Source organism: Ambystoma mexicanum, chromosome 2p (genome assembly GCF_040938575.1).
Source record: "Ambystoma mexicanum isolate Mex_15411 chromosome 2p, UKY_AmexF1_1, whole genome shotgun sequence".
NCBI classification, from domain to species: Eukaryota; Metazoa; Chordata; class Amphibia; order Caudata; family Ambystomatidae; genus Ambystoma; species Ambystoma mexicanum.
In genome coordinates, this window is record NC_090923.1 from 53,767,821 (window position 1) to 53,795,425 (window position 27,605).

Consider the following 27,605-nt stretch of genomic DNA (forward strand, 5'->3'; position numbering starts at 1 on the left):
CTGCTTCGCCTTGATGACTGGGATCGCTGCTGGTTTAGTAGTAGTGTGGGCTGTGCCTGCTTCGCTTTGATGGCTGGGAACACTGCTGGTTTAGTAGTAGCGTAGGCTGGGCCTGGGATCGCTGCTAGTTTAGGAGTAGTGTGGGCTGTGCCTGCTTCACCTTGATGATTGGGATCACTGCTGGTTTAGGAGTAGTGTGGGCTGTGCCTGCTTCGCCTTGATGATTGGGATCACTGCTGGTTTAGGAGTAGTGTGGGCTGTGCCTGCTTCACCTTGATGACTGGGATCGCTGCTGGTTTAGTAGTAGTGTGGGCTGTGCCTGCTTCGCCTTGATGATTGGGATCGCTGCTGGTTTAGCAGTAATGTGGGCTGTGCCTGCTTCGCCTTGATGACTGGGATCGCTGCTGGTTTAGTAGAAGTGTGGGCTGTGCCATCTTCACCTTGATGACTGGGATCGCTGCTGGTTTAGTACTAGTGTTGGCTGTGCCTGCTTCACCTTGTTGGCTGGGATCACTGCTGGTTTAGTAGTAGTGTGGGCTGTTCCTGCTTCGCCTTGATGGCTGGGATCGCTGCTGGTTTAGTAGTAGTGTGGGCTGTGCCTGCTTCGTCTTGATGACTGGGATTGCTGCTGGTTTAGTAGTAGTGTTGGCTGCGGCTGCCTCGCCTTGTTGGCTGGGATCGCTGCTGGTTTAGTAGTAGTGTGGGCTGTTACTGCTTTGCCTTGATGACTGGGATCACTGCTGGTTTAGTAGTAGTGTGGGCTGTTCCTGCTTCGCCTTGATGGCTGGGATCGCTGCTGGTTTAGTAGTAGTGTGGGCTGTGCCTGCTTCGTCTTGATGACTGGGATCGCTGCTGGTTTAGTAGTAGTGTTGCCTGCGGCTGCCTCGCCTTGTTGGCTGGGATCGCTGCTGGTTTAGTAGTAGTGTGGGCTGTTACTGCTTCGCCTTGATGACTGGGATCGCTGCTGGTTTAGTAGTAGTGTGGGCTGTGCCTGCTTCACCTTGGTGACTGGGATCGCTGCTGGTTTAGTAGTAGTGTGGGATGTGCCTGCTTCGCCTTGATAATTGGGGTCACTGCTGGTTTAGGAGTAGTGTGGGCTGTGCCTGCTTCGCCTTGATGGCTGGGATCGATGCTGGTTTAGTAGTAGTGTTGGCTGCGGCTGCCTCACCTAGATGACTGGGATCACTGCTGGTTTAGTAGTAGTGTGGGCTGTGCCTGCTTCGCTTTGATGGCTGGGATCACTGCTGGTTTAGTAGTAGCGTGGGCTGGGCCATCTTCACCTTGATGACTGGGATTGCTGCTGGTTTAGTAGTAGTGTGGGCTGTGCCTGCTTCGCTTTGATGGCTGGGATCACTGCTGGTTTAGTAGTAGCATGGGCTGGGCCTGCTTCGCCTTGATGACTGGGATCGCTGCTGGTTTAGGAGTAGTGTGGGCTGTGCCATCTTCACCTTGATGACTGGGATTGCTGCTGGTTTAGTAGTAGTGTGGGCTGTGCCTGCTTCGCCTTGATGACTGGGATCGCTGCTACTTTAGGAGTAGTGTGGGCTGTGCCTGCTTCACCTTGATGACTGGGATCACTGCTGGTTTAGGAGTAGTGTGGGCTGTGCCTGCTTCGCCTTGATGACTGGGATCGCTGCTGGTTTAGTAGTAGTGTGGGCTGTGCCTGCTTCTCTTTGATGGCTGGGATCACTGCTGGTTTAGTAGTAGCGTGGGCTGGGCCTGCTTCGCCTTGATGACTGGGATCGCTGCTTGTTTAGGAGTAGTGTGGGCTGTGCCATCTTCACCTTGATGATTGGGATTGCTGCTGGTTTAGTAGTAGTGTGGGCTGTGCCTGCTTCGCCTTGATGACTGGGATCGCTGCTAGTTTAGGAGTAGTGTGGGCTGTGCCTGCTTCACCTTGATGATTGGGATCACTGCTGGTTTAGGAGTAGTGTGGGCTGTGCCTGCTTCGCCTTGATGATTGGGATCACTGCTGGTTTAGGAGTAGTGTGGGCTGTGCCTGCTTCACCTTGATGACTGGGATCGCTGCTGGTTTAGTAGTAGTGTGGGCTGTGCCTGCTTCGCCTTGATGACTGGGATCGCTGCTGGTTTAGTAGAAGTGTTGGACGTGCCTGCTTCGCCTTGATGATTGGGATCGCTGCTGGTTTAGCAGTAGTGTGGGCTGTGCCTGCTTCGCCTTGATGACTGGGATCCCTGCTGGTTTAGTAGAAGTGTGGGCTGTGCCATCTTCACCTTGATGACTGGGATCGCTGCTGGTTTAGTAGTAGTGTGGGCTGTTCCTGCTTCGCCTTGATGGCTGGGATCGTTGCTTGTTTAGTAGTAGTGTGGGCTGTGCCTGCTTCGTCTTGATGACTGGGATTGCTGCTGGTTTAGTAGTAGTGTTGGCTGCGGCTGCCTCGCCTTGTTGGCTGGGATCGCTGCTGGTTTAGTAGTAGTGTGGGCTGTTCCTGCTTCGCCTTGATGACTGGGATCGCTGCTGGTTTAGTAGAAGTGTGGGCTGTGCCTGCTTCGCCTTCATGACTGGGATCGCTGCTGGTTTAGTGGTAGTGTGGGCTGTGCCTGCTTCGCCTTGATGGCTGAGATCGCTGCTGGTTTAGTAGTAGTGTGGGGCTGAGATGCCGTTTTATGAACTCCTAATCCCCCTAGTCCTGCAGTAGCCATTTCATCACAGACAGATCTTTAAAAGATAAAACAGTACCTGAAGCGTAGAATGATAGAGAGGAACTTGAGGAATGCTGATACTTTTACTTGCATAAGACATAGGGGAGTATATCCCATACACCACTGAACCCCAGCACCCAGCAGAGAGCCCCAGTGATACCCCGATAGGTAGGCATAGAGGATAGGACGAGCCACCACTGGAGATGCAGACTGACAGGCTGGAATTTCTGTAGAGGTAGTAGTGTCGAAGATGCAATACTCTTGGCATCGACCGCCCCAACTGAAGGGCCAAAAACACATGCCCATTCCCTTCAACGGGGCCCAGGAGTGGCACATGCTTTACTGGAAGGAGGAGGACAAGCCAATTGTGCGGCACGCCCTCCCAGCGAGACCATATACACAAACCTTGACCCTACAAAGGGGGGCTCAGTTCACTGCACAGATCCACATGATGACTTCCAAACTGGCTTAGAAATGACACAGCTGCTGAGGAAGAGTTGCGTGAAATAATGTTTTGGCTTCTCAGCCTTACGCTGGGTGATGCAACTAGCCTCCATTGCCCCAATCTTTTTAGCCTCCACAGAAACAGGACTGGGTAGAGATTCAAGGCACTGAAAGGGTTACACGTAGGGTGCACAGGAAGCAGAGGATTTGGGATGGGTAGGGGGGCAGTAAGAGCACTGTGTAGAAAGAGAAGAAGGACTGAGCTGAGATATCAGGGACTGGCTAGACTTTCTTTAGGTCTTTCCTGAGATGAAGGATGGAGGTGGCCATCATATCCTAACTGATGGCTTGTTTAGAAACAGGGCGCTGTAGATAGGGGAGGTACTGAAGGGATTACACGTAGGGTGCACAGGAAGCAGAGGAGTTGGGATGGGTAGGGGAGCAGTGAGAGCACTGTGTAGAAAGAGAAGAAGGACTGAGCTGAGATATCAGGGACTGGCTAGACTTTCTTTAGGTCTTTCCTGAGATGAAGGATGGAGGTGGCCATCATATCCTAACTGATGGCTTGTTTAGAAACAGGGCGCTGTAGATAGGGGAGGTACTGAAGGGATTACACGTAGGGTGCACAGGAAGCAGAGGAGTTGGGATGGGTAGGGGAGCAGTGAGAGCACTGTGTAGAAAGAGAAGAAGGACTTAGCTGAGATATCAGGGACTGGCTAGACTTTCTTTAGGTCTTTCCTGAGATGAAGGATGGAGGTGGCCATCATATCCTAACTGATGGCTTGTTTAGAAACAGGGCGCTGTAGATAGGGGAGGTACTGAAGGGATTACACGTAGGGTGCACAGGAAGCAGAGGAGTTGGGATGGGTAGGGGAGCAGTGAGAGCACTGTGTAGAAAGAGAAGAAGGACTGAGCTGAGATATCAGGGACTGGCTAGACTTTCTTTAGGTCTTTCCTGAGATGAAGGATGGAGGTGGCCATCATATCCTAACTGATGGCTTGTTTAGAAACAGGGCGCTGTAGATAGGGGAGGTACTGAAGGGGTTACACGTAGGGTGCACAGGAAGCAGAGGAGTTGGGATGGGTAGAGGAGCAGTGAGAGCACTGTGTAGAAAGAGAAGAAGGACTGAGCTGAGATATCAGGGACTGGCTAGACTTTCTTTAGGTCCTTCCTGAGATGAAGGATGGAGGTGGCCATCATATCTATATTGTCTGTGGCGCGAGATTCACCCTACAGCGTTCAGATAATAGCCTGAATACGCACTGTATACTAGCAAGATGGCTGCCATACTTTGCCACAGCACATTGAGTTAGGGTTGCTATGCCAGCTAATCTAGATCCACGTAGTCACATGATAGATGAACAGGCACACAGCGCAAGTGATCAATATGCCATCAGAACCCTCAGGGAGGTTTGGTTCATTGAAGACAGAGGTCGTAATACCTATCGCCTGTATCCGTAGGAATCATAAGACTGGACCTCAGCTTATAAACGCATGACCTCAACTTCATGATGGCATTAAGCAAGTTTAATCCTATGTCTTTTTCTCCTTACCCTCTCCCCTGTTTTTAGAGCATGGCATGAAAAAGAAGTATCTATAGCAACATCACACACTCTGAATTAAGACCAAATGTGCCCTCGCAGTTGCCTCTCACTCCTTATGGCCAAAGCATAATAGGGCGTCCCGTACCGGCACCCTTCATTACAGAAGCGCCATGGCCGTAATCAGGCCCTGCGTGTTCACAGTCTTTTGCCTGTGGCACTTGTAGTGACCGGCGTTCCCACTGACTGAAGTAGACCGACTCGGTGCTGAATTCTCGGTACCTGCAGTTTGACATTGTGACCATGCTTTATATATATATATATATATGGGTCTCACAGTCATACCCACTATCGACCAATCAGGCGGGCAGTAGGTGCACCGACAAAGATGTGAACATAGTAGAAAGACTGGCTGTTTCTATCAACCAATTGGTCCAGATGATGGCAACTTGCGGCCCTCCAGATGTGTTGGCCTACAACTCCCATCAGCCCTATCTATTATAGTCAATAGTCATGGATTAAGCGTAACATATCTGCGGTTCTAGGGGTGGCCTGCCTCTGAATTACACAGCTGGAAATGCTGTCACGTCAGTGAAAAGGGCTGCTACTGCGTATCATTTTATTTCATTTAATTTAAATGTGTGGTACATTTATAATTAATTTTTCATGCAATATCTTAAAACCACGTATAATACCTAATACACGTTTCCCCTTGCAACAACAGTTACACACTTATAAATAACATGTACACATCTTAAAATATACTACAAGGTCTGAAAACCTACAATGTCAATCTCACATCACGACATGTGACACCCACATTCATCTCACGCATGTTGAACCATTTGGGAGAACTGTTTATTGATCATCAGCCATCATTCTGTGGCAGCCATAGTCAGCGTACTAGATTCGCCCACAAGACATCTTTGCCAGAACGAGTTGGCTCGGATCAGTAATACACCCTGTACACATTTACTAAAAAAACAACTCGTAAAGTGGCACCGGGTCCACACACGACGGGTTGTGGAACTTTTTCTAGATCTTTCTTCTTACAACGTCGACAATATCTATTTCTAGTCTCTATATCTAGTCTTGGAACCTCCAGTGCGGGTGCTGTTGCCCACTGAAGCCTTCCACAGGCAACATGCTTAATACCGGAACTCGAGACTCGTGCCTGTGTTGCTCTGCATTCTCTTGCTTCCAAGACAAACACATGAGCCCTGAGCTAGCCTCCAGGCCAAATGTAGCTAGATGACTGCTGTGGCCTGGTGTCTAACTCCAGCCCATGGTGGCGAAGGTCAGACCAGGTTTTCAGTAAATCCAGCAAAGGGACATTTGCATAGAGTCCATGCTAACGGGAATTAGTTACACAGTCAGAGGTGATCCCGAAAACCCGGTGTGATTCAGCCCATGAGGATCTGACATTGACAGAAGTACACCACCACTTTCAAACTTTGTTGTTTGCTAGCAACAGCCCCGTCTAGCCCCCCCCCCCCACTGCCTCCCACCCCTCAACCCCCCACCGCCACCGCCCCCGGCAACGGAAAAACCTAGGAACTGGCCGTGCATACCTCGGGAACATGAGACACTCCAAACGTTTTTAAAATAGCAGAAAGTACAAACAGGTACCCACAATGGTGCATGCCAACACGTGCTCGAAGTGTACGAAGCAAAGTATTGGAACTAGGTTCCCTGCTGGCCTGCACCCACTCCCCACAAACCCCATCGCCTCGCCCCCTCCCACGCGCCATCCAAACCCCCAAACACCTGCACCTGCTGTTTAATGGAACTCTCTCAGTGCAGTGCCCTGAAAGTGCAAGCTTCAACCTCTTCCTACACTTTCGTTTTAAAACGACACCATTACGGAACAGTTTCTTTTTAAGATAAACGTGTAGGAACAGTAAAGGCTAATTTAAAAAGGTAGAGGAACAGCGCTCCCGTCCACGTCGCCCACTGATTCCAACAACCAACAACAAAATGTTTTTTTTTCTATAATTATGATATTTTGCTGTGCGCTTTTCTGCACATTGCACGAGCCCCTCTTATTATAGTGCCTGGGATGGTTATAGTGCCTGGTGTCACTCGTGCTACTGTGTGGTACGTGAGCAGTTGTGTTTAGGTGGGAGTTTTAGCATAACTCGAAGCAGGAATCCCAGCGAAAGGAAAAGTTACGCTTACACGTTTCACCCTCAAATAGGCTTCTTCAGGCCTTTACTTTCTAGCACTTCGGCTATTACTCCATTCTCTGAACTTCACCGCACTAGAGATTTTAGCAAAAGGCCTTATGTCAGGTCCGGGTTTAAACTCCCTCTTCTCCTCACCTGAGACTTCCGAAGAGCTCTCCTTAAGTGTAGCTTCCGACTTCTTTGGGTTCTTCTTCTTCTTGGGATTGTCTTCCTTAAGCTTCCCACCTCTTCTGTCGTGTAAATAAGGTCTGGCCCCTCCAGAGGCCACCGTGACAGAGTTGAGAACCTGCCTCCGGGAGCCCCCCGGGGGGCCAGCCTCGCCCCAGGGAAAAAGCCAGAAGGCAGAAAAAACCCTGGATATGGTGATATTCAGATGGATGGATGATTCCAAAGACCAATAGTCCAACGAGTGTAACAATAGATTCAGTGAGAAGGCTGATAATTTACCATCCGGGAATGGCAGAAAGAAAAGATAACCTAAGAAAACAAATGCTAAGTAGCCAAACAATTAAAAGACCGGAGACTGAAACTGGAGACTGGAGACGGCAAGCGCCGTGAAAGTATATAAAAAAAGGAAGTCACAAACGGGGAAGAACGGCAAACGCGGTGAAAGAATTTACAAAGGAGTAGGCAAGAAAAACGGTAGATAAGAAATACGGCGAACGCCGTATGAAAGGGAAGATTAGCAACAAAAGAATAAGTAGGACTGAAAATACACAGGCAAAGGAAACAGAACAAGGAAAAAGCGTAGAAAAGAATTCTAGCTAAGTCACAAGAGTACGAGCGAAGTAACGGGAGGGTAAACAGATACAACGCACTGGAGGAAGGGGCGGAGTCGGCAGTTATAGGGCTAGCCGCCATGTTGGATGAGGACTAGAGCGAGACTCTGAGCAGGTTAATGCTGCCAGTAGTCCCAAAGCCTCCACCCGCCGATCCTGACAGTATACCCCCTTCTCCTAGGGGGTCCCCCAGGTTTACCCGGGTGGAAGTGGTGGAATCTTCTGATCAATCGGGATGCATGAATGTGGCTCACGGGTTCCCAGGATCTTTCCTCCAATGGGTATCCCTTCCAATGAACCAGGTATTGCAACCTACCCCTGCGGTACCGGGAGTCCACCAGGTAGGCCACCTCATATTCTTCTGGAGCTGGGGTCTCCTGGGCACGTACTCTGAGGACAGGTCTTTGGAATGGGTCATCCTTGTATTCCTTAAGCAAGGCGACGTGAAAAACTGGATGCACTCTCTTAAGGTAGTTCGGGAGTTTGATCTTGAAGGCCACCGGGTTTATCTGTTGCACAATGGGGAAAGGCCCCAGGAATCGTGAGGAGAACTTGCCAGAATGGACCCATCGGGGTAAGAATCGGGTGGACAACCAGACCAATTGACCTATCTGCCATGTCGGGTTGGGGCTCCTGCCCTTGTCCGCCCACTTCTTTTGTGCTTGTTGACTGGCCTGATGTGCTTTCTGAGCTATTTCATGTACTTCATGCAAGTCCTTAAGCACCCCATCTACAGCTGGAATCTTGGAGGATGGAGTACTAAGCCAGGGTAGATGTTGAGGATCGTACCCATAAGTACAAAAAAAGGACTCATCTGGATAGATGTATGAAATGCATTGTTGTAGGCAAACTCTGCATGTGGAAGGAAACGATACCAGTGCTCTTGTTGTGGGCGACAAAAACACCTCAGATATTGTTCCAGACTGGCGTTCAACCTTTCGGTTTGTCCATTGCTCTGAGGGTGGTAGCCCGAAGAGAGAGCCCTGTGAATTCCCAGTGTAAGGCAAAGAGAAGCCCAGAATCTCGAAGTGAATTGTGGTCCCCGATCGGAAACCACGGTCCGAGGCAACCCATGAAGTCTGACAATATCTCGAAGAAATACTGTAGCTGTCTCTAAGGCTGAAGGGACTTGCTTAAAGGCGGAGAAGTGGGCTAACTTGCTGAAAGAATCTACTGTCACCATGATCACTGTCATGCCATCAGATGGTGGAAGATCCACAATGAAATGAGTGGAAATATGTTCCCAGGGGCGCCCTGGTAAGGGTTGTTGTTGTAGTAGTCCTACCGGTCTTCCAGTTCAATGTTTGTTGGAGGCACAAACCGAACAGGTAGATACATACCGACCTACATCATTCCGAAGTGTAGGCCACCAGAATCCCCTACGTAGCAGGTTATAAGTCTTCCTAATTCCGGGATGTCATGTTAAAGGGGTGTTGTGGCACCATGATAGGACTAGAGTTTGAAGCTTCTTGGTGGGAATGAACAGCGCCTTTCCATGATAGTACAGCCCATCTTCACCATGGATGATGGAGGAAGGAAGGTCTAATCCTGTTTGATACTGTGGTATCAGATCTTGAAGGAACGAGAGAGTGGATGCAACAATCTTGAGACCTGGGAAAATTAGTTTGGGATCCTTGTAAATACCAGAACCTTCCCCTTGGCTTTGAGACACGGCGTCTGCCTTCATGTTTTCAGTACCGGGAATGTAAGTGATGCTAAAATCGAATTGCAGAAAGAAGAAGGCCCACCTGGCGTGACGTGCATTTGTGCATTCCATCTGCTGTAATACCCGCAGATTACGATGGTCTGTGCGGATAGTAAAGCTGTGAGCTGCCCCTTGCAAAAGATGACGCCACTCTTGACAAGCCAACTTAACGGCCAAAAGTTCCCTTTCGAGTACCGAGTAGTTACGCTCACTGGAAGTGAGGGTCTTGGAGTAATAGGCTACAGGGTGTTCGAAATCGTCCTCCGATTTCTGTAGTAGAATGGCCCCGACTGCTCCTAAGGAAGCGTCTGTTTCCAAGATATAAGGTTTGGTCTGATCCGGTTGGACTAGAATGGGTGCCGTAGAGAAGCAATCCTTGAGGATAGAAAATGCCCTTCTGGGTACCTCCCCAAAGATAAATCTTATCCCCTTCTTCAGCAGAGAAGTGAGCGGAAGCACGGTGTTAGAGAAATTGGGAATGAATCTTCGATAAAAGTTTGCCAACCCCAAAAACCTTTGTAGTTCCTCAACATTGGTAGGTTCCTTCCACTCTCCAATTGCCCTTATCTTGATAGGATCCATTGCAATGCCCTCTTTGGACAGTATGAATCCCAAGTAGGAAACTGATGTAGTTTCAAATTGGCACTTTTCTGGTTTGATCAGTAGTTGATGAGACTTAAGGCGCTGCAAAACCTGTAAGACCAGTTTTCTGTGCTCTGCCAGTGTCTTGGAAAATATCAATATGTCATCGAGGTATACCACCACTGTTATGAACAGCATGTCAGCAAATACCTTATCCATATATCTTTGAAATACCGCCGGGGCATTTACAAGGCCAAACGGCATTACCCTGTATTCATATAGGCCAAATGGGGTGTGGAAGGCCGTTTTCCATTCGTCACCCTGCCTTATACGCAATAGGTGATAGGCACCTCTTAAGCCCAGCTTAGTGAAGTAGACCACTCCTTGTACTGCTTCAATTATGTCTCGTATCAAGGGCATGGGATACCTGTCATGGATGGTGACTTTGTTTAGACCACGATAATCTATACAGGGGCGTAACTCCACCGTATCTTTCTTGGGGATGAAGAACAGAGAAGCACCACAGGAAGACTTAGATTCTCGGATAAGTCCATTCTGTAGGTTAGCATCCAAATAGTTCCGAAGGGCATTCCGCTCTGGAAGAGATAGAGGATACATGCGACCAAAGGGAATCACCGCCTCAGGCATTAAGTCGATACCGCAGTCCTCAACCCTATGTGGAGGCAGCATTCTGGGTAGGGTATCCATGAACACTCCAGCATAGGCCTGATACTGGAGAGGGATAGAAGATATGATCACGGGTTTGTGGACGGACTTTCCTTCTACTGATCTGACATTAGAAAGGGATGCCATTAACTGATTCATGCAGTTGGTCTTACAAAATAGAGAATCAAAATCCACCTTATTATCTGTCCAGTTAATGTGTGGGTTATGTTTTCGTAACCACGGAATGCCTATAACCAAAGGAAAATGGGCTGCCCTGATCAAGTCAAACTCCAAAGTCTCTTCATGATGGCCCATCTTCAACTTGAGAGGGAATGTCTCTGTGGTGATTGGTCCAGAGGATAAAGGTCTACCATCTACCCCTTCTACTGGAATGGGAGCTGACTTGAGTCTGGTAGCCACCTGATGCTCAGTTGCCCATCTTAAATCCATGAAATTGCCTGCGGCTCCACAGTCCAACATCGCCAGTACCTCGAGGGGAGCGGATCCTGACTGCCAGAGTTCAACCTTAAATACCATCAGACTGTTCTCTTCTGTACTTTCTAAGGTCTTTGAGCTGTTGCAAGGGTACTTGTCAAGTCCCCCGAAACTTCCCTTGCAGCAGAACGGGGGCTGAAGTTTTCCTTCCGTCGAGGTGGAACCTCCGGACAGTCTCTTAGTAGATGTTTAGAAGAACCACAATACATACACAATCCGGTATCACGTCGTCTCCTTCGCTCTTCCGGAGTCAGGGGACCTCGAGCGGCTCCGACTTGCATGGGTTCTTCCGCCATATGTGAAGCTCTTAATTGAGGTGAAGGAGGAGGAAGATTTAACGCCTGAGGAGTTCCTCTGGGTCGTCTTCTTTCTTGTCGTCGTTCCTGTAGCCGAAATTCGATCTGGAGTGACAAGGTAATCAGATCTCGGAAAGAAGCTGGTCTGGCAACTCTAGCTAGTTCGTCCTTAATATCATCGTGAAGGCCTCGTCTGAAAATAGTCTGTTGAGCCGAATCTGGCCAGTCAGCCTGGGCCGCTAATCTCTGGAAGCGAGAGATGTAGGTTTGGAGATCAGTGCTTCCTTGACAAACGTCTAGAATAGCCTCCAAAGATGAATACAGCACTTCGGGTCTATCGAACCTTTCCTTAAATACCTCCAAAAAATGGTCATAATCGTTCAGAGACGGATCATTGTTAGTTACCAACGGAGTGACCCAAGATAGGGCATTTCCTGAGAGGTTAGCGATGATGAAGCCAACCCTAGATCTGGCTGAGTCATAAGCATGGGGTCTGAAGGCAAAGTACACCCTACATGCATCAATAAAGTCTTTAAAGCCTCCGGGGTAACCATTATACTTTCCGAAGGAAAGTGGCATAGTAGGTAAGTCGCCGTATTCACCCCGGCGTAACACTACCTGTTGTCGGAGCGCTATATTCTCAGTTCTCAAGGCTTGAACCTCGACGGTTAGATTCTGCATAGCCGCCACCAATTCCTGGTATTGTTCCAAAGAAGCCATAGTGTGAGTCAGGCGTTGTATGCTGTCAGGTCTGGGTTTAAACTCCCCCTTCTCCTCACCTGAGACTTCCGAAGAGCTCTCCTTAAGTGTAGCTTCCGACTTCTTTGGGTTCTTCTTCTTCTTGGGATTGTCTTCCTTAAGCTTCCCACCTCTTCTGTCGTGTAAATAAGGTCTGGCCCCTCCAGAGGCCACCGTGACAGAGTTGAGAACCTGCCTCCGGGAGCCCCCCGGGGGGCCAGCCTCGCCCCAGGGAAAAAGCCGGAAGGCAGAAAAAACCCTGGATATGGTGATATTCAGATGGATGGATGATTCCAAAGACCAATAGTCCAACGAGTGTAACAATAGATTCAGTGAGAAGGCTGATAATTTACCATCCGGGAATGGCAGAAAGAAAAGATAACCTAAGAAAACAAATGCTAAGTAGCCAAACAATTAAAAGACCGGAGACTGAAACTGGAGACTGGAGACGGCAAGCGCCGTGAAAGTATATAAAAAAAGGAAGTCACAAACGGGGAAGAACGGCAAACGCCGTGAAAGAATTTACAAAGGAGTAGGCAAGAAAAACGGTAGATAAGAAATACGGCGAACGCCGTATGAAAGGGAAGATTAGCAACAAAAGAATAAGTAGGACTGAAAATACACAGACAAAGGAAACAGAACAAGGAAAAAGCGTAGAAAAGAATTCTAGCTAAGTCACAAGAGTACGAGCGAAGTAACGGGAGGGTAAACAGATACAACGCACTGGAGGAAGGGGCGGAGTCGGCAGTTATAGGGCTAGCCGCCATGTTGGATGAGGACTAGAGCGAGACTCTGAGCAGGTTAATGCTGCCAGTAGTCCCAAAGCCTCCACCCGCCGATCCTGACACCTTACTTATTCCAATCTCACATATATCCACTGCAGTTCTCACCCACAACCAACAATGCACACATTAGTTTAGTCATTCAATTTCAAAATGGTAATCCCCCAGGCCCCCACATGTGACAAAATCAGCCTCATTCTACCTACACCCCCCCGCACCCCCAACCCTACCTAATCAGTTTCTTCCGGGGTCACATCTGTACAGTGACCAAATCTGTTTCTGCCATCCCCCGCCACAAACCTTTCACAATCAACTCATGCTGACTTCCTGCCTTACCCTGTTCAGTCAAGTTCTGGACCCCTTACCCTGACATTGCTAGTCCAATCCTGTGTGCTTATCACCTAAGAAGATCTGTCCAATACTGTGAGCATCTCACTTTCCATCACCATTCCAATCCTGTGAGCCTTTCATAGTACATCATCTGCCCAATCCTGTGAGCCTTTCACCGGGTGTAGAGCTCAGGGTCAACGTGCTCGTCCTAATTGATACTAGAAGCCTTATCCGGCCCACCCTAATCTGGGCACATTAAGCCCACCCTGGGAATTTATAAGTGTGTACCCTCAGGCTCACCCTTCCAGTGCTACCTTGACAAGATCATCCCCGTACTGGGAACGTCTAGACTCACATCAGTACCATGATGGGTAATGGCATACCTGTCATTACCCATCCTAACTTGACACCATTGGTTCCATGCAGGGAATTAATAATCTTATATCAGCTGCTTCATCTGCCTCGGCCCACCCCAACTTGCTAACATCAGCTCCTTTCTGGGGGCATCCCAGTTTACACCCTCAGCCTTATAAAGCCAACCTTAATTGGACATCAGTCACATTCTGGCGAGCCTGTCAACCTCCGTAGTGCCAAGAGAGCACTCCAACATCTTTCCGAGAGACTCTCTTCCCCAGGCAACTCCTTAAACCTAGCCACCGCTTCCTTAGCATGCAAAACCTAGCCACTGCTTCCTTAGCATGCAAAAAACCTAGCCACCGCTTCCTTAGCATGCAAAAACCTAGCCACCGCTTCCTTAGCATGCAAAAACCTAGCCACCGCTTCCTTAGCATGCAAAAACCTGTCCACCGCTTCCTTAGCATGCCAAAAACCTAGCCACCGCTTCCTTAGCTTGCAAAAACCTATCCACCGCTTCCTTAGCATGCAAAAACCTAGCCACCGCTTCCTTAGCATGCAAAACCTAGCCACCGCTTCCTTAGCATGCAAATACCTAGCCACCGCTTCCTTAGCATGCAAAAACCTATCCACCGCTTCCTTAGCATGCCAAAACCTAGCCACCGCTTCCTTAGCATGCAAAAACCTAGCCACCGCTTCCTTAGCATGCAAAAACCTAGCCACCGCTTCCTTAGCATGCAAACACCTAGCCACCGCTTCCTTAGCATGCAAAAAAGCAGTAATCGGGAACAAAGCAGCCTCCTATGACTAAAGAATATCTAATGCAAACGCCAACACAAAGGAACTCTTCACCATCCTAAGAAAATTGGAGTCACATGTGCCAACTAAAACCCACGCCAGGTCCTACCAACTGGGGTGCAGTACTATTCAAGACGTCCTCGCCAACAGAACTGATTTGCTGCGCTATAAAATTAATCTAAAATAAATCTCAACTTGCAGCCAAACCCAGCAGTCTGGTGGCATAGGTAGAACGATCTATAGTGACACAGGCAATCACCGTATCGCCGCCACGCTTCTCCTTCTCCCAAGTATCCCAGAACATGGCATCAGATGCCATCCACTCACTCAAACCCTCCAACTGCCCCGCGCAGACTATCATACTTTGTGCTGCCACATCACCCCCATTATCACAGAATTCGTCAATGCCTCTTTCGAAACCTTCACTGTGCCCAGCAGCATCAAATCAGGCATGGGGCACACCTCGCCTAAAGAAAAAGACTCTAGATGCCACCGTGCCTACCAACTAGTGGCCCATCACACCGTGCCCTTCCTGCTTAAGATCCTAGACTGCATCAACTACCTAACAGTAGACAATTCCATGACCAGCACTTACTGCTCGGAGCCAGACAGTCAGACTTCCGCACTAGGCACAGCACTGATACTGCCCTACTGGACCTTAAAATACAGCGAGACAGGATTTGTGATGCTCTACTCCTGCTCCTTGACCTCTCGGCTGCTTTCCACTTGGTCGATCACTACACACTCGCCCAGCAACTCAGCTTCCACTTCTACTTTTCCACTGGAGCCACCGCCTGGGTGAGATCGTTCCTCTGCGACTGCACCTCTAGGGTTGCCATCGACAATGCAGCAGGGAACCCTATTCCAGTCCCCATTGGTGTTCCCCAAGGCTCCTGCCTCTCCCCCACTTTGCACAATGCCTATAGCAAAGTACTCTTCAATATCCCGGATGCCCTGGGCATCACCTACACACATTTTGCAGACAATACACATGTCCTCACCCCATCACAGGCAATTACACTGACAATACTGCCACCATAAATAATGTATATAGTGCCATACAAAAGTGCATGGCCACACACAACCTGTGTCTCATTGATGAGAAAAATGAGTTGCTCCTTGTAGGCTCATCCAAGCAACTGACAACTCTGGAAAGCTCCTAGCCATCCTTTCATGTTGATGGCATCACCATCCCTGTTCTCAAACAAGTACAAACCCTCGGGGTGTACCTCGACGCTGAACTCACCATGACAAAGCACGTCAATGCCCTTGCCTACTCAGCAACCCATACATCCAAGCTCACCTCCCTGAGAAGAAAGTTCCTCGCCACCAACAATTGCCTCACCCTTTCGAGAGCCTTAATATTAAGTAAACTTGATTGCTGTGACACACTGCTCAAAGGCACCTCAGCCTGCAAATTGGCTTCAACTCCTCCAAAATAAAGCCCTACGACCAGCTTTGGGGGACCGACGTTCGGACCACATCTCTGCAGCACTCCACGAATCGCACTGGTTACCAATCAAAGCAGGAGCTGAGTGAAATTACCGAGTTGAAAAGTCCGACCACCAAAAGGCTGTTTTTTTGTCTTCATTTTTTCTCATATATATATATATATATATATATATATATGTAGGGGGAGACCCCCCTCCTTACAAATATACATTTTTATTAACTTTACCCCACCACATATACATATGCGAACAAATGGGGGTCGGACATTTGGTTCGTAGGACTTTTCTACTTAGGTAATTTCGTTCTAACCCTCAAAGCACACATAGGCCCTCATCATAAGGTTGGCGGAATGGGTCTACCATTCCGCCCTACCATGAGGTCTCCTCGCGGAACCCGCAATGGGAGCCTCAAAAAACCAGGCATCCATACCGGGTCCCGCGAGGACACCAGGGAGCTAACAACGGGCCTGTCATTAACGGGCCTGTTGTTAGCTCCATCCCCATTCCCATTGAGCCCTGGTTTCCTCGGACGGGAATTACCGGGTCCGCCAAGGTTGCGATGGCCTGGTAAGTCCTCATTCTAGGGACCCGGGCCCGGATTGCGGTAAGGAGGTAACCATGCCGCTAAAAGCGGCATGGTTACCTCCAACCTCCTGATGAGGGCCATAGACTTTAAGACGCCCTCTATCGCCGATCCTTGAATCATCTACATGGAAGCTCCCCTCTACCTGAATGACACCATCGCAAGCAAACAACATAAGCGGCTACTTCAGTCCTCGAGCAACATCTTGCTTAACACTACTCGCTTCACACGTGTCAAATCGGGCGGCACGAGTTTTTGTGTCACAACACCTGGCATTTGGAACACCCTACCACCAGCTATCAGGAATGAACCATCCCATACCGCATTCAAGAGACTACTAAAAACGTTGCCGTTCAACAAATATAACTAATCTTACTCATCGCCTGCTCCACGTCGGCTCCGCGCTCTGACTCTTACCGCCCATGCTGTCTAAATATTTGATATTTACCTGTCAGCACATATTCCGGTACACACAATGTGATACCTCTGGGTTTGGGCGTTACAAAAATGTTATAAATAAATACATTTTGAGCTCATCTACATTTAGATCATCAGCCGTATCCGACCCCCGTGCCCTAAACTGAAATCAATCAGATTCAGAGAACTCCTAAACTTATAGCATCAGCCGTATCCGACTGCCCAAACTTGACAACATCCGCCAGATTCTGAGAACTCCTAAACTTATATCATAAGCCTTATCCAACCGCCCTGCTCTAACTTGACAACATCAGCCAGATTCTGAGAACTCCTAAACTTATATCATAAGCCTTATCCAACCGCCCTGCTCTAACTTGTCAAAATCAGCCATATTCTGAGAGCAACTAAAGTGATAATATCAGCCTTATCCGACCGCCATGCTCTAACTTCATCAGACACATCATTCTGACATTGATCTGACTAATTATTTGTATCAAATGTACCTCCTAACTGATATAAAGACAGTTATTGGAACATGCTGGGTACCAAACTAAATGTGTAATACTTACACTAAATACAACTATCAGTTAAACATATGTTCTTTGTTATAATGGTTTTAGGTTCGGGGAAGGCGCCCTTTGATTGGTTCACTTAAGAAATATGGAGAGAGGCGAACAGTAATCCCCAATTCGTGATATATGTCCGGCTGAGAGAAAGACCAACAGCCGAAACACGTGTCGCCAACAGACACTACTTATACTAATAATAAAACCAGGCTTACAATGGCGCAAATTGTGGTGTGGCATTTGTAAACTGTGTGCAAAAAGAGGCAGTGGGAACCCTTCGCCCTCATTCAGTGCGACAGGGTGTACTAGGAAATAATTTCAACAAAGATAAGGCTACCTGGCGTGCGAGAAACCCCTTACAACAATCCCACGACACAAGAACACTAACTCTGATAATTGTACCAAACTCTGTGATACCCCAGTGTCTGCACGTTATATAGATGTTATGAATAAATAAATAAAATGTTATAAAAACATTCTGAGAACTCCTAAACTTATATCAACAGCCTTATCCGAAAGCCCTGTTCTAACTTGGCAACATCAGACAGATTCTTAGAGCAACTAAACTGATATCACCAGCCTTATCCGACTGCCCTGCTCTAATATGACATCAGCCATATTCTGAGAGTAACTAAAATGATATCATCAGTCTTATCCGACCGCCAGGCTCTAACTTGACAATATCAACCAGATTCTGAGAACTCTTAAACTTATGTCTTCAGCCGTATCTGACCGCCCTGCTCTAACTTGACATCAGCTTTATTCTGAGTGCAACTAAACTGATATCTTAAGCCGTATCCAACTGCTCTTCTCTAACTTGACAACATCAGCCAGATTCTGAGAACTCCTTAACTTATATCATCAGCCTTATCCGACCACCATGCTCTAACTGAACTACATCAGTCAGATTCTGAGAACTCCTAAACTTATATCATCAGCCTTATCTGACCGCCCTGCTATAACTTGACAGCATCATCCATATTCCGAGAGCAACTAAAATGATATCATCAGCCTTATCCGACCGCCATGCTCTAACTTGACAACATCAGCCATATTTTGAGAGCACCTTAACTGATATCATCAGCCTTATCCTACAGCCCTGCTCTAACTTGACAGCATCAGCCATATTCTGAGAGCAACTAAACTGATATCATCAGCCTTATCCGACCGCAATGCTCTAACTTGACATCAGCCATATTTTGAGAGCAACTTAACTTATATCATCAGCCTTATCCTACAGCCCTGCTCTAACTTGACAGCATCAGCCATATTCTGAGAGCAACTAAACTGATATCATCAGCCTTATCCGACCGCCATGCTCTAACTTGACAACATCAGCCATATTTTGAGAGCAACTTAACTGATATCATCAGCCTTATCCTACAGCCATGCTCTAACTTGACATGAGCTTTATTCTGAGAGCAACTAAAATGATATCATCAGCCTTATCCGGCCACCATGCTCTAACCTGACAACATCAACAATATTCTGAGAGCAACTAAAATGATATCCTCAGCCTTCGCCGACAACCCTGCTCTAAATTGACAACATCAGCCACATTCTGAGAACATGTAAACGTATATGCTCCGCCTTATGCGATATGCTCTGCCTTATGTGACCACCCTACCCTAACTTGACAACATCAGCTGCATTCTGAGAACTTGTAGACTTATATTATCAGCCTTATCTGACACACTGGTTCTAAATTGACAACTTCCGCCCCATCCTAGGAACTTCCTAGCTTATATCATCAGCATTATCTGGCTGTACCACACTAGCTTGACAACATTAGTGCGATCCCAGAGGCTTATCATCTTACATCCTCAGTGATATCAGACCCAGACTAACTCGACAACATCCGGTGCAGCAGAGATTCTTAAAAGCAGCATACCCATCCTGAAGCCCTGACCTTATAACCTCAGACCCTTTCTGACCCCCTTATCTGCCAACAGAAATCATCTATTGGGCACTCCTAGTCTATGTTGCCCCCTAACTTGCACATCTCTGCACCATATTAAGGGCCATCTATTCTGATGGTGTCAATTCTATAGACCCCACATAAACAGCCATCAAGAGCAAACATACCATAAGCCCCACACCTGAAAGAATAGAAGAGTCTGCTCCACAGAACTTAGAAACATCAGCCCCTCTTGCCTCCCGACCTGAAAACATCAGCCCTTCCTTGCTCCCAACCTGAAAACATCAGCCCTTCCTGGCTCCCAGCCTGGAAACATCAGCCCCTCTTGCCTCCCGACCTGAAAACATCAGCCCTTCCTTGCTCCCAACCTGAAAAACATCAGCCCTTCCTGGCTCCCAGCCTGGAAACATCAGCCCTTCCTGGCTCCCAGCCTGGAAACATCAGCCCCTCTTGTCACCCAACCTGAAAAACATCAGCCCTTCCTGGCTCCCAGCCTGGAAACATCAGCCCTTCCTGCCTCCCGACTTGAAAACATCAGCCCTTCCTGGATCCCAACCTGAAAACATCAGATCTTCCTGGCTCCCGACCTGAAAACATCAGATCTTCCTGCTTCCAGAGCTGAAAACATCAGATCTTCCTGCCTCCCGACCTGAAAACATCAGATCTTCCTGCCCCCCCAAGCTGAAAACATCAGATCTTACTGCCTCCCGAGCTGAAAACATCAGCCCTTCCTGGCTCCCAGCCTGGAAACATCAGCCCCTCTTGTCACCCAACCTGAAAAACATTAGCCCTTCCTGGCTCCCAGCCTGGAAACATCAGCCCTTCCTGGCTCCCAACCTTAAAACATCAGCCCTTCCTGGCTCCCAACCTGAAAACATCAGATCTTCCTGGATCCTGACCTGAAAACATCAGATCTTCCTGCCTCCCGACCTGAAAACATCAGATCTTCCTGCCCCCCCACAAGCTGAAAACATCAGATCTTACTGCCTCCCGAGCGGAAAACATCAGATGTTCCTGGCTCCCAACCTGAAAACATCAGCCCTTCCTGGCTCCCAACCTGAAAACATAGGATCTTCCTGCTTCCAGAACTGAAAACATCAGCCCTTCCTGGCTCCCAACCTGAAAACATAGGATCTTCCTGCTTCCAGAACTGAAAACATCAGATCTTCCTGGCTCCCAACCTGAAAACATGAGATCTTCCTGGCTCCCAACCTGAAAACATCAGATCTTCCTGCCTCCCGAGCTGAAAACATCAGATCTTCCTGCCTCCCGAGCTGAAAACATCAGATCTTCCTGGCTCCCAACCTGAAAAAACAAGGCCTTCTTGGATCCCAACCTGAAGAGATTATGACTTCATGGCTCACAGCCTGAACATATCATGCTTTTTTAGCTCCCAAACAGAAGAAATCAGAACCTCCTGGCTCCCAAACTGAAGATATTAGGCCTTCCTGGCTCTTAACCTGAAAACATCAGGCCTTTCTGGCCGCCAGCATGAAAATATAAGGTTTCCTAACTCCCAACTTGAAAACACCAGGCTTTCCTGACCCCAAACCTGAAAATATCAGGCCTTCTTGGCTCAGGAGACCCATCCAGAACTCAATGCGCCTGAAATCAGGATCCCCAGGAGGGGTGCTTCCCTGTTTAAATCATGAGTCCCAGCCATGGCAGCAGCACTTGCAATCAGGAACTCCAGCCAGAGCTATCCTCGCCTACTATTAGGAACCTCCGCCAGATGTGTCCTTGCCTAAAATATGGACCCCACATTCAGGGATTCCTCTCCAATACTCAGGATCCCCAACCAGTGCCATCTGTATGTGTAATCAGGAAACTCAATCATAATAGACTGGATGGCCTGTAACTCATGCAACACTGAGGTGTAGACTCCCAGACAACAACACAATAATGTCGCATTGGGATACTCCTGAACTACTTTTCGTGCCAGAATTAATCCATCTTTACAAAAGTGCCAAGAGTCTTGGTCTGGGCAACAACGTTCTTATTCCTTATGCAAAACCTCACACTAAAAGCACCACATAATCATGTAATCACTACAAAATGGTTTATACATGCTTAAGTCTTCCCAGGGCTCTCCAAGCCTGAAATCAGAAACCCCAGCCCAGTGCTCTCCTCAACGCTAATCAAGAGCCTCGGCCAGGACTCCCCAAGCCTCAAATCAGAAACCCTAACCCAGGGCTCTCCTCAACAGAGTCAGTCGTTTCTCCAAGCAACGAGTTGGCGGTAGATCTCTCTCTTCTGCAGGGGCCCCCCTCTGGAACAGCCTTCCTGCCTCCCTGAAACTTGAGGATAACCATCTCCGGTTCCGGAAGCACCTCAAAACCTTCCTCTTCGCTTCTGCTTTCTCTCCCCCTCTCCCCTGCTAAATTCATGACAGAAACTGCACGGGTTCCTGGCCACCCTTTCTGATCTTAGGCCCAGGCCCAGCCAATTGCCCACCTGCACTGCCTTCTTGGCAACCCCTGCACCTGGAGACTGTTTTCTGTATACCTACAGTCCCCCTACCAGCACTTCTGTCTGCACTTACCTTGCACTTGCTACCAGCTGGCCGTTTTATTTATCTTATTTATTCTACTATCCCATGTACTGCACTTTCCCCTCTTCCTTCCCCCTCGCACTTTTCCCTTTTTCTCCCTTCCCATGCACTTGTGCGATCGGAATGACACCTGGCCTAGTCGGATCGTTGTCTGTCTTCCCTTTGTTCCCCCTCCCTTGCCTTGTCGCGCCTTGAAACACTTGTGTATAGGCACGTTATAAATGCCATATCATATCATATCATAACACTAATCAGGAGCCTCAGCCAGGACTCCCCAAGCCTCAAATTAGGAACCCTAACCCTGGGCTCTCCTCCACACGAATCAGGAGCCTCAGCCAGGACTCCCCAAGCCACAAATCAGAAACCCTAACCCAGGGCTCTCCTCAGCTGTAATCAGGAGCCTGAGGCAGGGCTCTCTTGAGATGTTATCAGAAGCTGCAGCCAGAGCTAATTATACTTGCAATCAGGAAACCCAGCTAGGGCTCTCTTAGCCAGCCATCAGGAATCCTAGCCATTGGTCAGCCCTAGCCAGTACTCTCTTTGGCTGGAATCGGCAACCCTAGCCAGTGCTCTCCTCACCTCTAATCAGGAGCCTCAGCCAGGGCTCTCCCAAGGATAAACTCAGGAACCCTAGCCCGGGGCTCTTATCGCTTCTAATCAGCCTCAGCCAGGGCTCTCCAAGCCTAAAATCAGAAACCCCAGCCCAGTGCTCTCTTCAACACGAACCAGGAGCCTCAGCCATCAGGACTCCCCAAGCCTCAAATCAGAAACCCCAGCCCAGTGCTCTCCTCAACACGAATCAGGAGCCTCGGCCAGAACTCCCCAAGCCTGAAATCATAAACCCCAGCCCAGTGCTCTCTTCAACACGAACCAGGAGCCTCAGCCATCAGGACTCCCCAAGCCTCAAATCAGAAACACCAGCGCAGTGCTCGCCTCAACACGAATTAGGAGACTCACCCAGGACTCCCCAAGCCTCAAATCAGAAACCCCAGCCCAGTGCTCTCCTCAACACGAATCAGGAGCCTCGGCCAGAACTCCCCAAGCCTGAAATCATAAACCCCAGCCCAGTGCTCTCCTCAACACGAATCAGGAGCCTCAGCCAGGGATCTCCAAGCCTCAAATCAAGAACCCTAATCCAGGGCTCTCCTTAACACTAATCAAGAGCTTCAGCCAGTGCTCTCCAAGGTTGAACTCAGGAACCCTATCCCATGGCACTCCTAGCCTTTAATCAGGGGCCTCAGGCAGTGCTCTCCAAGGGGGAACTCAGGAACCCTATCCCAGGGCACTCCTAGCCTTTAATCAGGAGCCTCAGACAGGGATCTCCAAGCCTCAAATCAAGAACCCTAATCCAGGGCTCTCCTTAACACTAATCAGGAGCTTCAGCCAGGGCTCTCCAAGGTTGAACTCAGGAACCCTATCCCATGGCACTCCTAGCCTTTAATCAGGGGCCTCAGGCAGTGCTCTCCAAGGGGGAACTCAGGAACCCTATCCCAGGGCACTCCTAGCCTTTAATCAGGAGCCTCAGACAGGGCTCTCCAGGCCTGAAATCAGGAACCCTATCCCAGGGCACTCCTAGTCTGTAATTAGGGGCCTCAGGCAGGGCTTTCAAAGCCTCAAATCAGGAACCCTATCCCAGGGCTCTCCTCAATTCTAATCAGGATCCTCAGCCAGGGCTCTACAGGCCTCAAATCAGGAACCCTATATCAGGGCTCTCCTAGCCTCTAATCAGGAGCCTCAGCCAGGGCTCTCCAGGTCTGAATCAGGAACCCTAGCTCAGTGCTCTCCTCAACACGAATCAGGAACATTGGCCAGGACTCTCCAAGCCTCAAATCAGGAACCCTAGCCCAGAGCTCTCCTCAACTCTAATCAGGAGCCTCAGCCAGGGCTCTGCTTGCATGCAATCAGGAACCCGGGAGGATAGCTAAGCAGCAACGTGCTCGCCTTGGCAGCAAGACGACATGAAGCAACACAGGTTTGATCCTCGGGGCCGCGCTTAGAAACCCTTGGGTATTTAAGCGTGTTATAAATACACAACAAAGACAAAAAACAATTATGTAACTAAAAAACAAACAATTCCAACCATTCCTGTACCAGCACCTCGATGCCCGCGGGCTGTGTGATCGCTTTGAAAATGCAAAGAATAAATAAATTAAATAAATAGATAAACCACAGCCAGGGCTTCCTCCCCCATATTGAGGAGCCCCAGTAAAGGCTGCTTTCACCTAGAGCCAGGCCCACCAGCCAAGCCGCCCTTCGCCGGGCAAATATTTAGAACTCATTTGGCCTCAGAAGCCTCCGTTCACCCCACTGCGGGAAAGGTGTCCCCTATTTGCAGCAGCGAATGCTTCCGTTGCACACTGATTCAGGGCTCACAGCTTCATAGTCACTACTTACACCTCCCCGAAGACAGGGGCCACATCCCTGGAGCCAGGACTCGTCTGCCAGCCACCAGGCCATACCACACCCTGCCCAGGGGTCAGCTTCCCACTGCCAGGGCTCCCCTCCCAGCAGCCAGGCCTCACCTGCCAACAGCTGCATCCAGGCGCATATCTTGTAGACGGTGGCCGTGTTGCAGAAGAAGAAGAGGGCGAAGCAGGTGATGCAGAGCAGGATCAGCACCATGGACAGGAGCACGAAGAAGGCCGCCGCCTTGAAGGCCGCCGAAGGGATGCTGGCAAAGTCCGTGAAGGAGCCCTGGCAAGTCAGCTCCCGGTTGGGTAGCCCGTTGTCCACACAGTAGTGGAAGAGGCCAAAGTAGCCCGGCTTGGGCGTGTTGATGCTGTCCCCGATCCAGTAGGGCTGGATGAAGACCACCACGTTGATGATGGCGAAGCAGATGGTGAAGATGGCCCACAGGACTCCGATGGCCCGCGAGTTCCGCATATAGTTCTCATGGTAGAGCTTGGAGGCCTCCTGGGAAGGCAGCATCCTGGGGGTCCGCGGGGCACAGCCCACCACAGCCTGAGAAGAGGAGATGCCAGGAGCCCCCGATTTTCCAACCCTAGATTAGTAGGAGTCAACCAAGTGGACTAAAATGGGGGGCCCCCTACACCTTCAACCCTAAGAATATTCAGAGTCAAAAAAGGGACTAGGACAAGGAGTGGCCTATTTCTTCTACTCTAGCAATATTGGGAATCATATAAAGGACTAAGGTGAGGAGTGCACTAGTCCATCCTCTCTAAGAATATCAATAATCATAAAAGGGAGTAAGATAAGGAGTGCCCTATTCTTTCAACTCTAACAACACTGGGAGTTATAAAAAGGGACTAAGAGAAGGAGTGGTCTGTCCCTCTAACCCTAGCGATATTGGGAGCCATATAAAGGGCTAAGATAAGGAGTGCCCTAGTCCATCAACTATAAGAATGTTAGTAAACATAAAAGGGAGTAGGATAAGGAGTGCCCTAATCCATCAACTACTCTAAGAATGTTACTAATCATAAAAGGGAGAAAGATAAGGAGTGCCCTATTCTTTCAACTCTAACAACACTGGGAGTTATAAAAAGGGACTAAGAGAAGGAGTGGTCTGTCCCTCTAACCCTAGCGATATTGGGAGCCATATAAAGGGCTAAGATAAGGAGTGCCCTAGTCCATCAACTATAAGAATGTTAGTAAACATAAAAGGGAGAAGGATAAGGAGTGCCCTTTTCTTTCAACTCTAACAACACTGGGAGTTATAAAAGGGACGACGAGAAGCAGTGACCGGTTCTTCTAACTGTAGCAAAATTGGGAATCATAAAAGGGACTAAGATAAGGAATAGCCTATTCCTTTAGCCCTAAGAATATTGGGAATCATAAAAGGGACTAAGATAAGGAATAGCCTATTCCTTTAGCCCTAAGAATATTGGGAATCATAAAAAGGAATAAGAAAAGGAGTGTCCCATTCCTGCAACTGTAAGAATACTGGGAGTTATCAAAGGGACTGATAGAAGGAGTGGCTATTCCTCACACTCTAGCAACACTGGGGTTCCAAAAAGTTACTAAGACAACCAAACCTCAGAGTTTAGGGGTCAGCTGGGGGCACGCGAGGGCAGTCCCAGCGGCCTACCACCACACACCCATGACTGGCGTGTGGCCACGAACGGGAAGTAGGAGCAAGCCCCTCCTATTCCTCCGCCCTTCGGAGCCGTTGTGGGAGGTGGGGAGTTAAAGAACCAGGGCTCACTAACCGTAAACCACTGGCGTGATGGGGACACTTTGGGGTAAATTAGTCCGAAAGATCCTACCCCACGAAAGGGTCAACACAAGGGGGCGCTGGGAGAAGCCTAGTCAATGGCCCCACACAATGAAAGCGGCAGGCAGTGGAACCCGAGACCGCCAGACACCCGCCCACACTATCCACACAGGCTTTCTTCTCAGAGTCCCGCAGACCAGGCGTGCCGGGGGGCACCAGGGCACAGGTGGTCATGCAGACACGGGGGGGGGGGCGCTGGAGCCGCGCTCTGCTGTGGGCTGGAGATTCCTGTGCAGAGCCTGGGGGCAGGCTGGTGGTGGGCCGAGTGGGGTCTGCACGGACCAGAGGTCAACACTGTCAAAATCTGTCCACCTCCCTGCACGACCTGCCACCTCCGCGCCGCAGCTGCCGTTCCATCTTCTCCGAAGGTCCGTGGGCTCCCCTGGTGCGCGCTCCCGCGTCCAGGCGCGCTCTCGTCTCACTGCAGATCCCACCGGCTCCCCCAGCCAATCCTCGCGGCGCACCGTCCGGGGGCTCCAGGCCTTTAAATGAGAGCCTCCCGTGGGTGAGCAGAGCGCCGGGGCAGCCTCCCACACACGGAGCCCCCTCCCGCAGAGCCCCTCCCGTGCAGCCACCTCCTCAGTAGCCAGGAGCCCCCTCCCACCGAAGAGAGAGTAGCTTCAGCGAGACGGTGGTGGGTGCTGCGAGATGAAATGTTACACTGGGACGGCGCGGCAGGATGCTGCGAGATGCTCAAGGCTTCCTGGAATGGGAAGAGGGGATGCTGAGAGACGCTCAGTGGTACCCAGGGACGGCGCGGCAGGATGCTGCGAGATGCCCAAGGCTTCCAGGAATGGCAAGAGAGGATGCTGAGAGACGCTCGGTGGTGCCCAGGGACGCCAGGGCAGGGTGCTGCGAGATGCCAAGAGAGGATGCTTGGAGATGCTCACGGGTGAGCAGAAATGCCGAGATTTGCTTAGAGATGCCAAGAGGTGCCCAGGGGTGCTCAGAGCTGCCGAGGCATTCTGCTCACAGAGCGACTTGTGGTGCCAGCATCCGTGACTCCGCCCACTGCCATAGCAACAGTGTCAGGAAGGAGCCAACCGGCGTTCTGCATGGCGATCACGTGCCCATCATCACTAATACTACTACGGCCCTGGCCGCACAACATGCGTGGCTTCGCTCAATGCACGGAACCGTTCTACACGCGGATGAGGTCATGCACGTGAACTATGGTCTATGCTCTCACGAATGGGAATTTCTGATTCCAACCAATAACGAAGGCTTTTCCATGTGACATAACAGATATACCAGTGGGCAATGTGTGTTGTAATATGGAGTTAACCACCCGTTCCAAGGGCGGGAACAGGTGGTAACGGGGACGTTCCCAACTGTTCCAGACCTTGACACTATTAGCACTCGTCCCATGGGCTGGGAGCGGGCTAATTCAAAGTATTTTTATTCCGTGAGCGGGTCACCTCACGGCGTCTCATTCACAGAAAGAAAAGACTGTTCAAAGATGGCCGCACCATACACAACCCCTCATGATATGATATGATATGTTATTTATAACGCGCTTAATACCCAGAG

General features: G+C 49.4%; 1 protein-coding gene across 2 annotated transcripts in view; it reads right to left on the minus strand.

The window, feature by feature from the left end:
• Window positions 1–26,661, minus strand: part of LHFPL4 (LHFPL tetraspan subfamily member 4) — a 661,308-nt gene extending 634,647 nt beyond the window's left edge. For both annotated transcript variants that reach the window (XM_069643240.1, XM_069643239.1), the window contains exon 1: window positions 24,367–26,661. In XM_069643240.1, coding sequence (XP_069499341.1) covers window positions 24,367–24,772 — 406 coding nt within the window. In that variant the 5' untranslated portion in view covers window positions 24,773–26,661. The remainder of the gene's footprint in view (window positions 1–24,366) is intronic.
• Window positions 26,662–27,605: the final 944 nt, after the last annotated feature.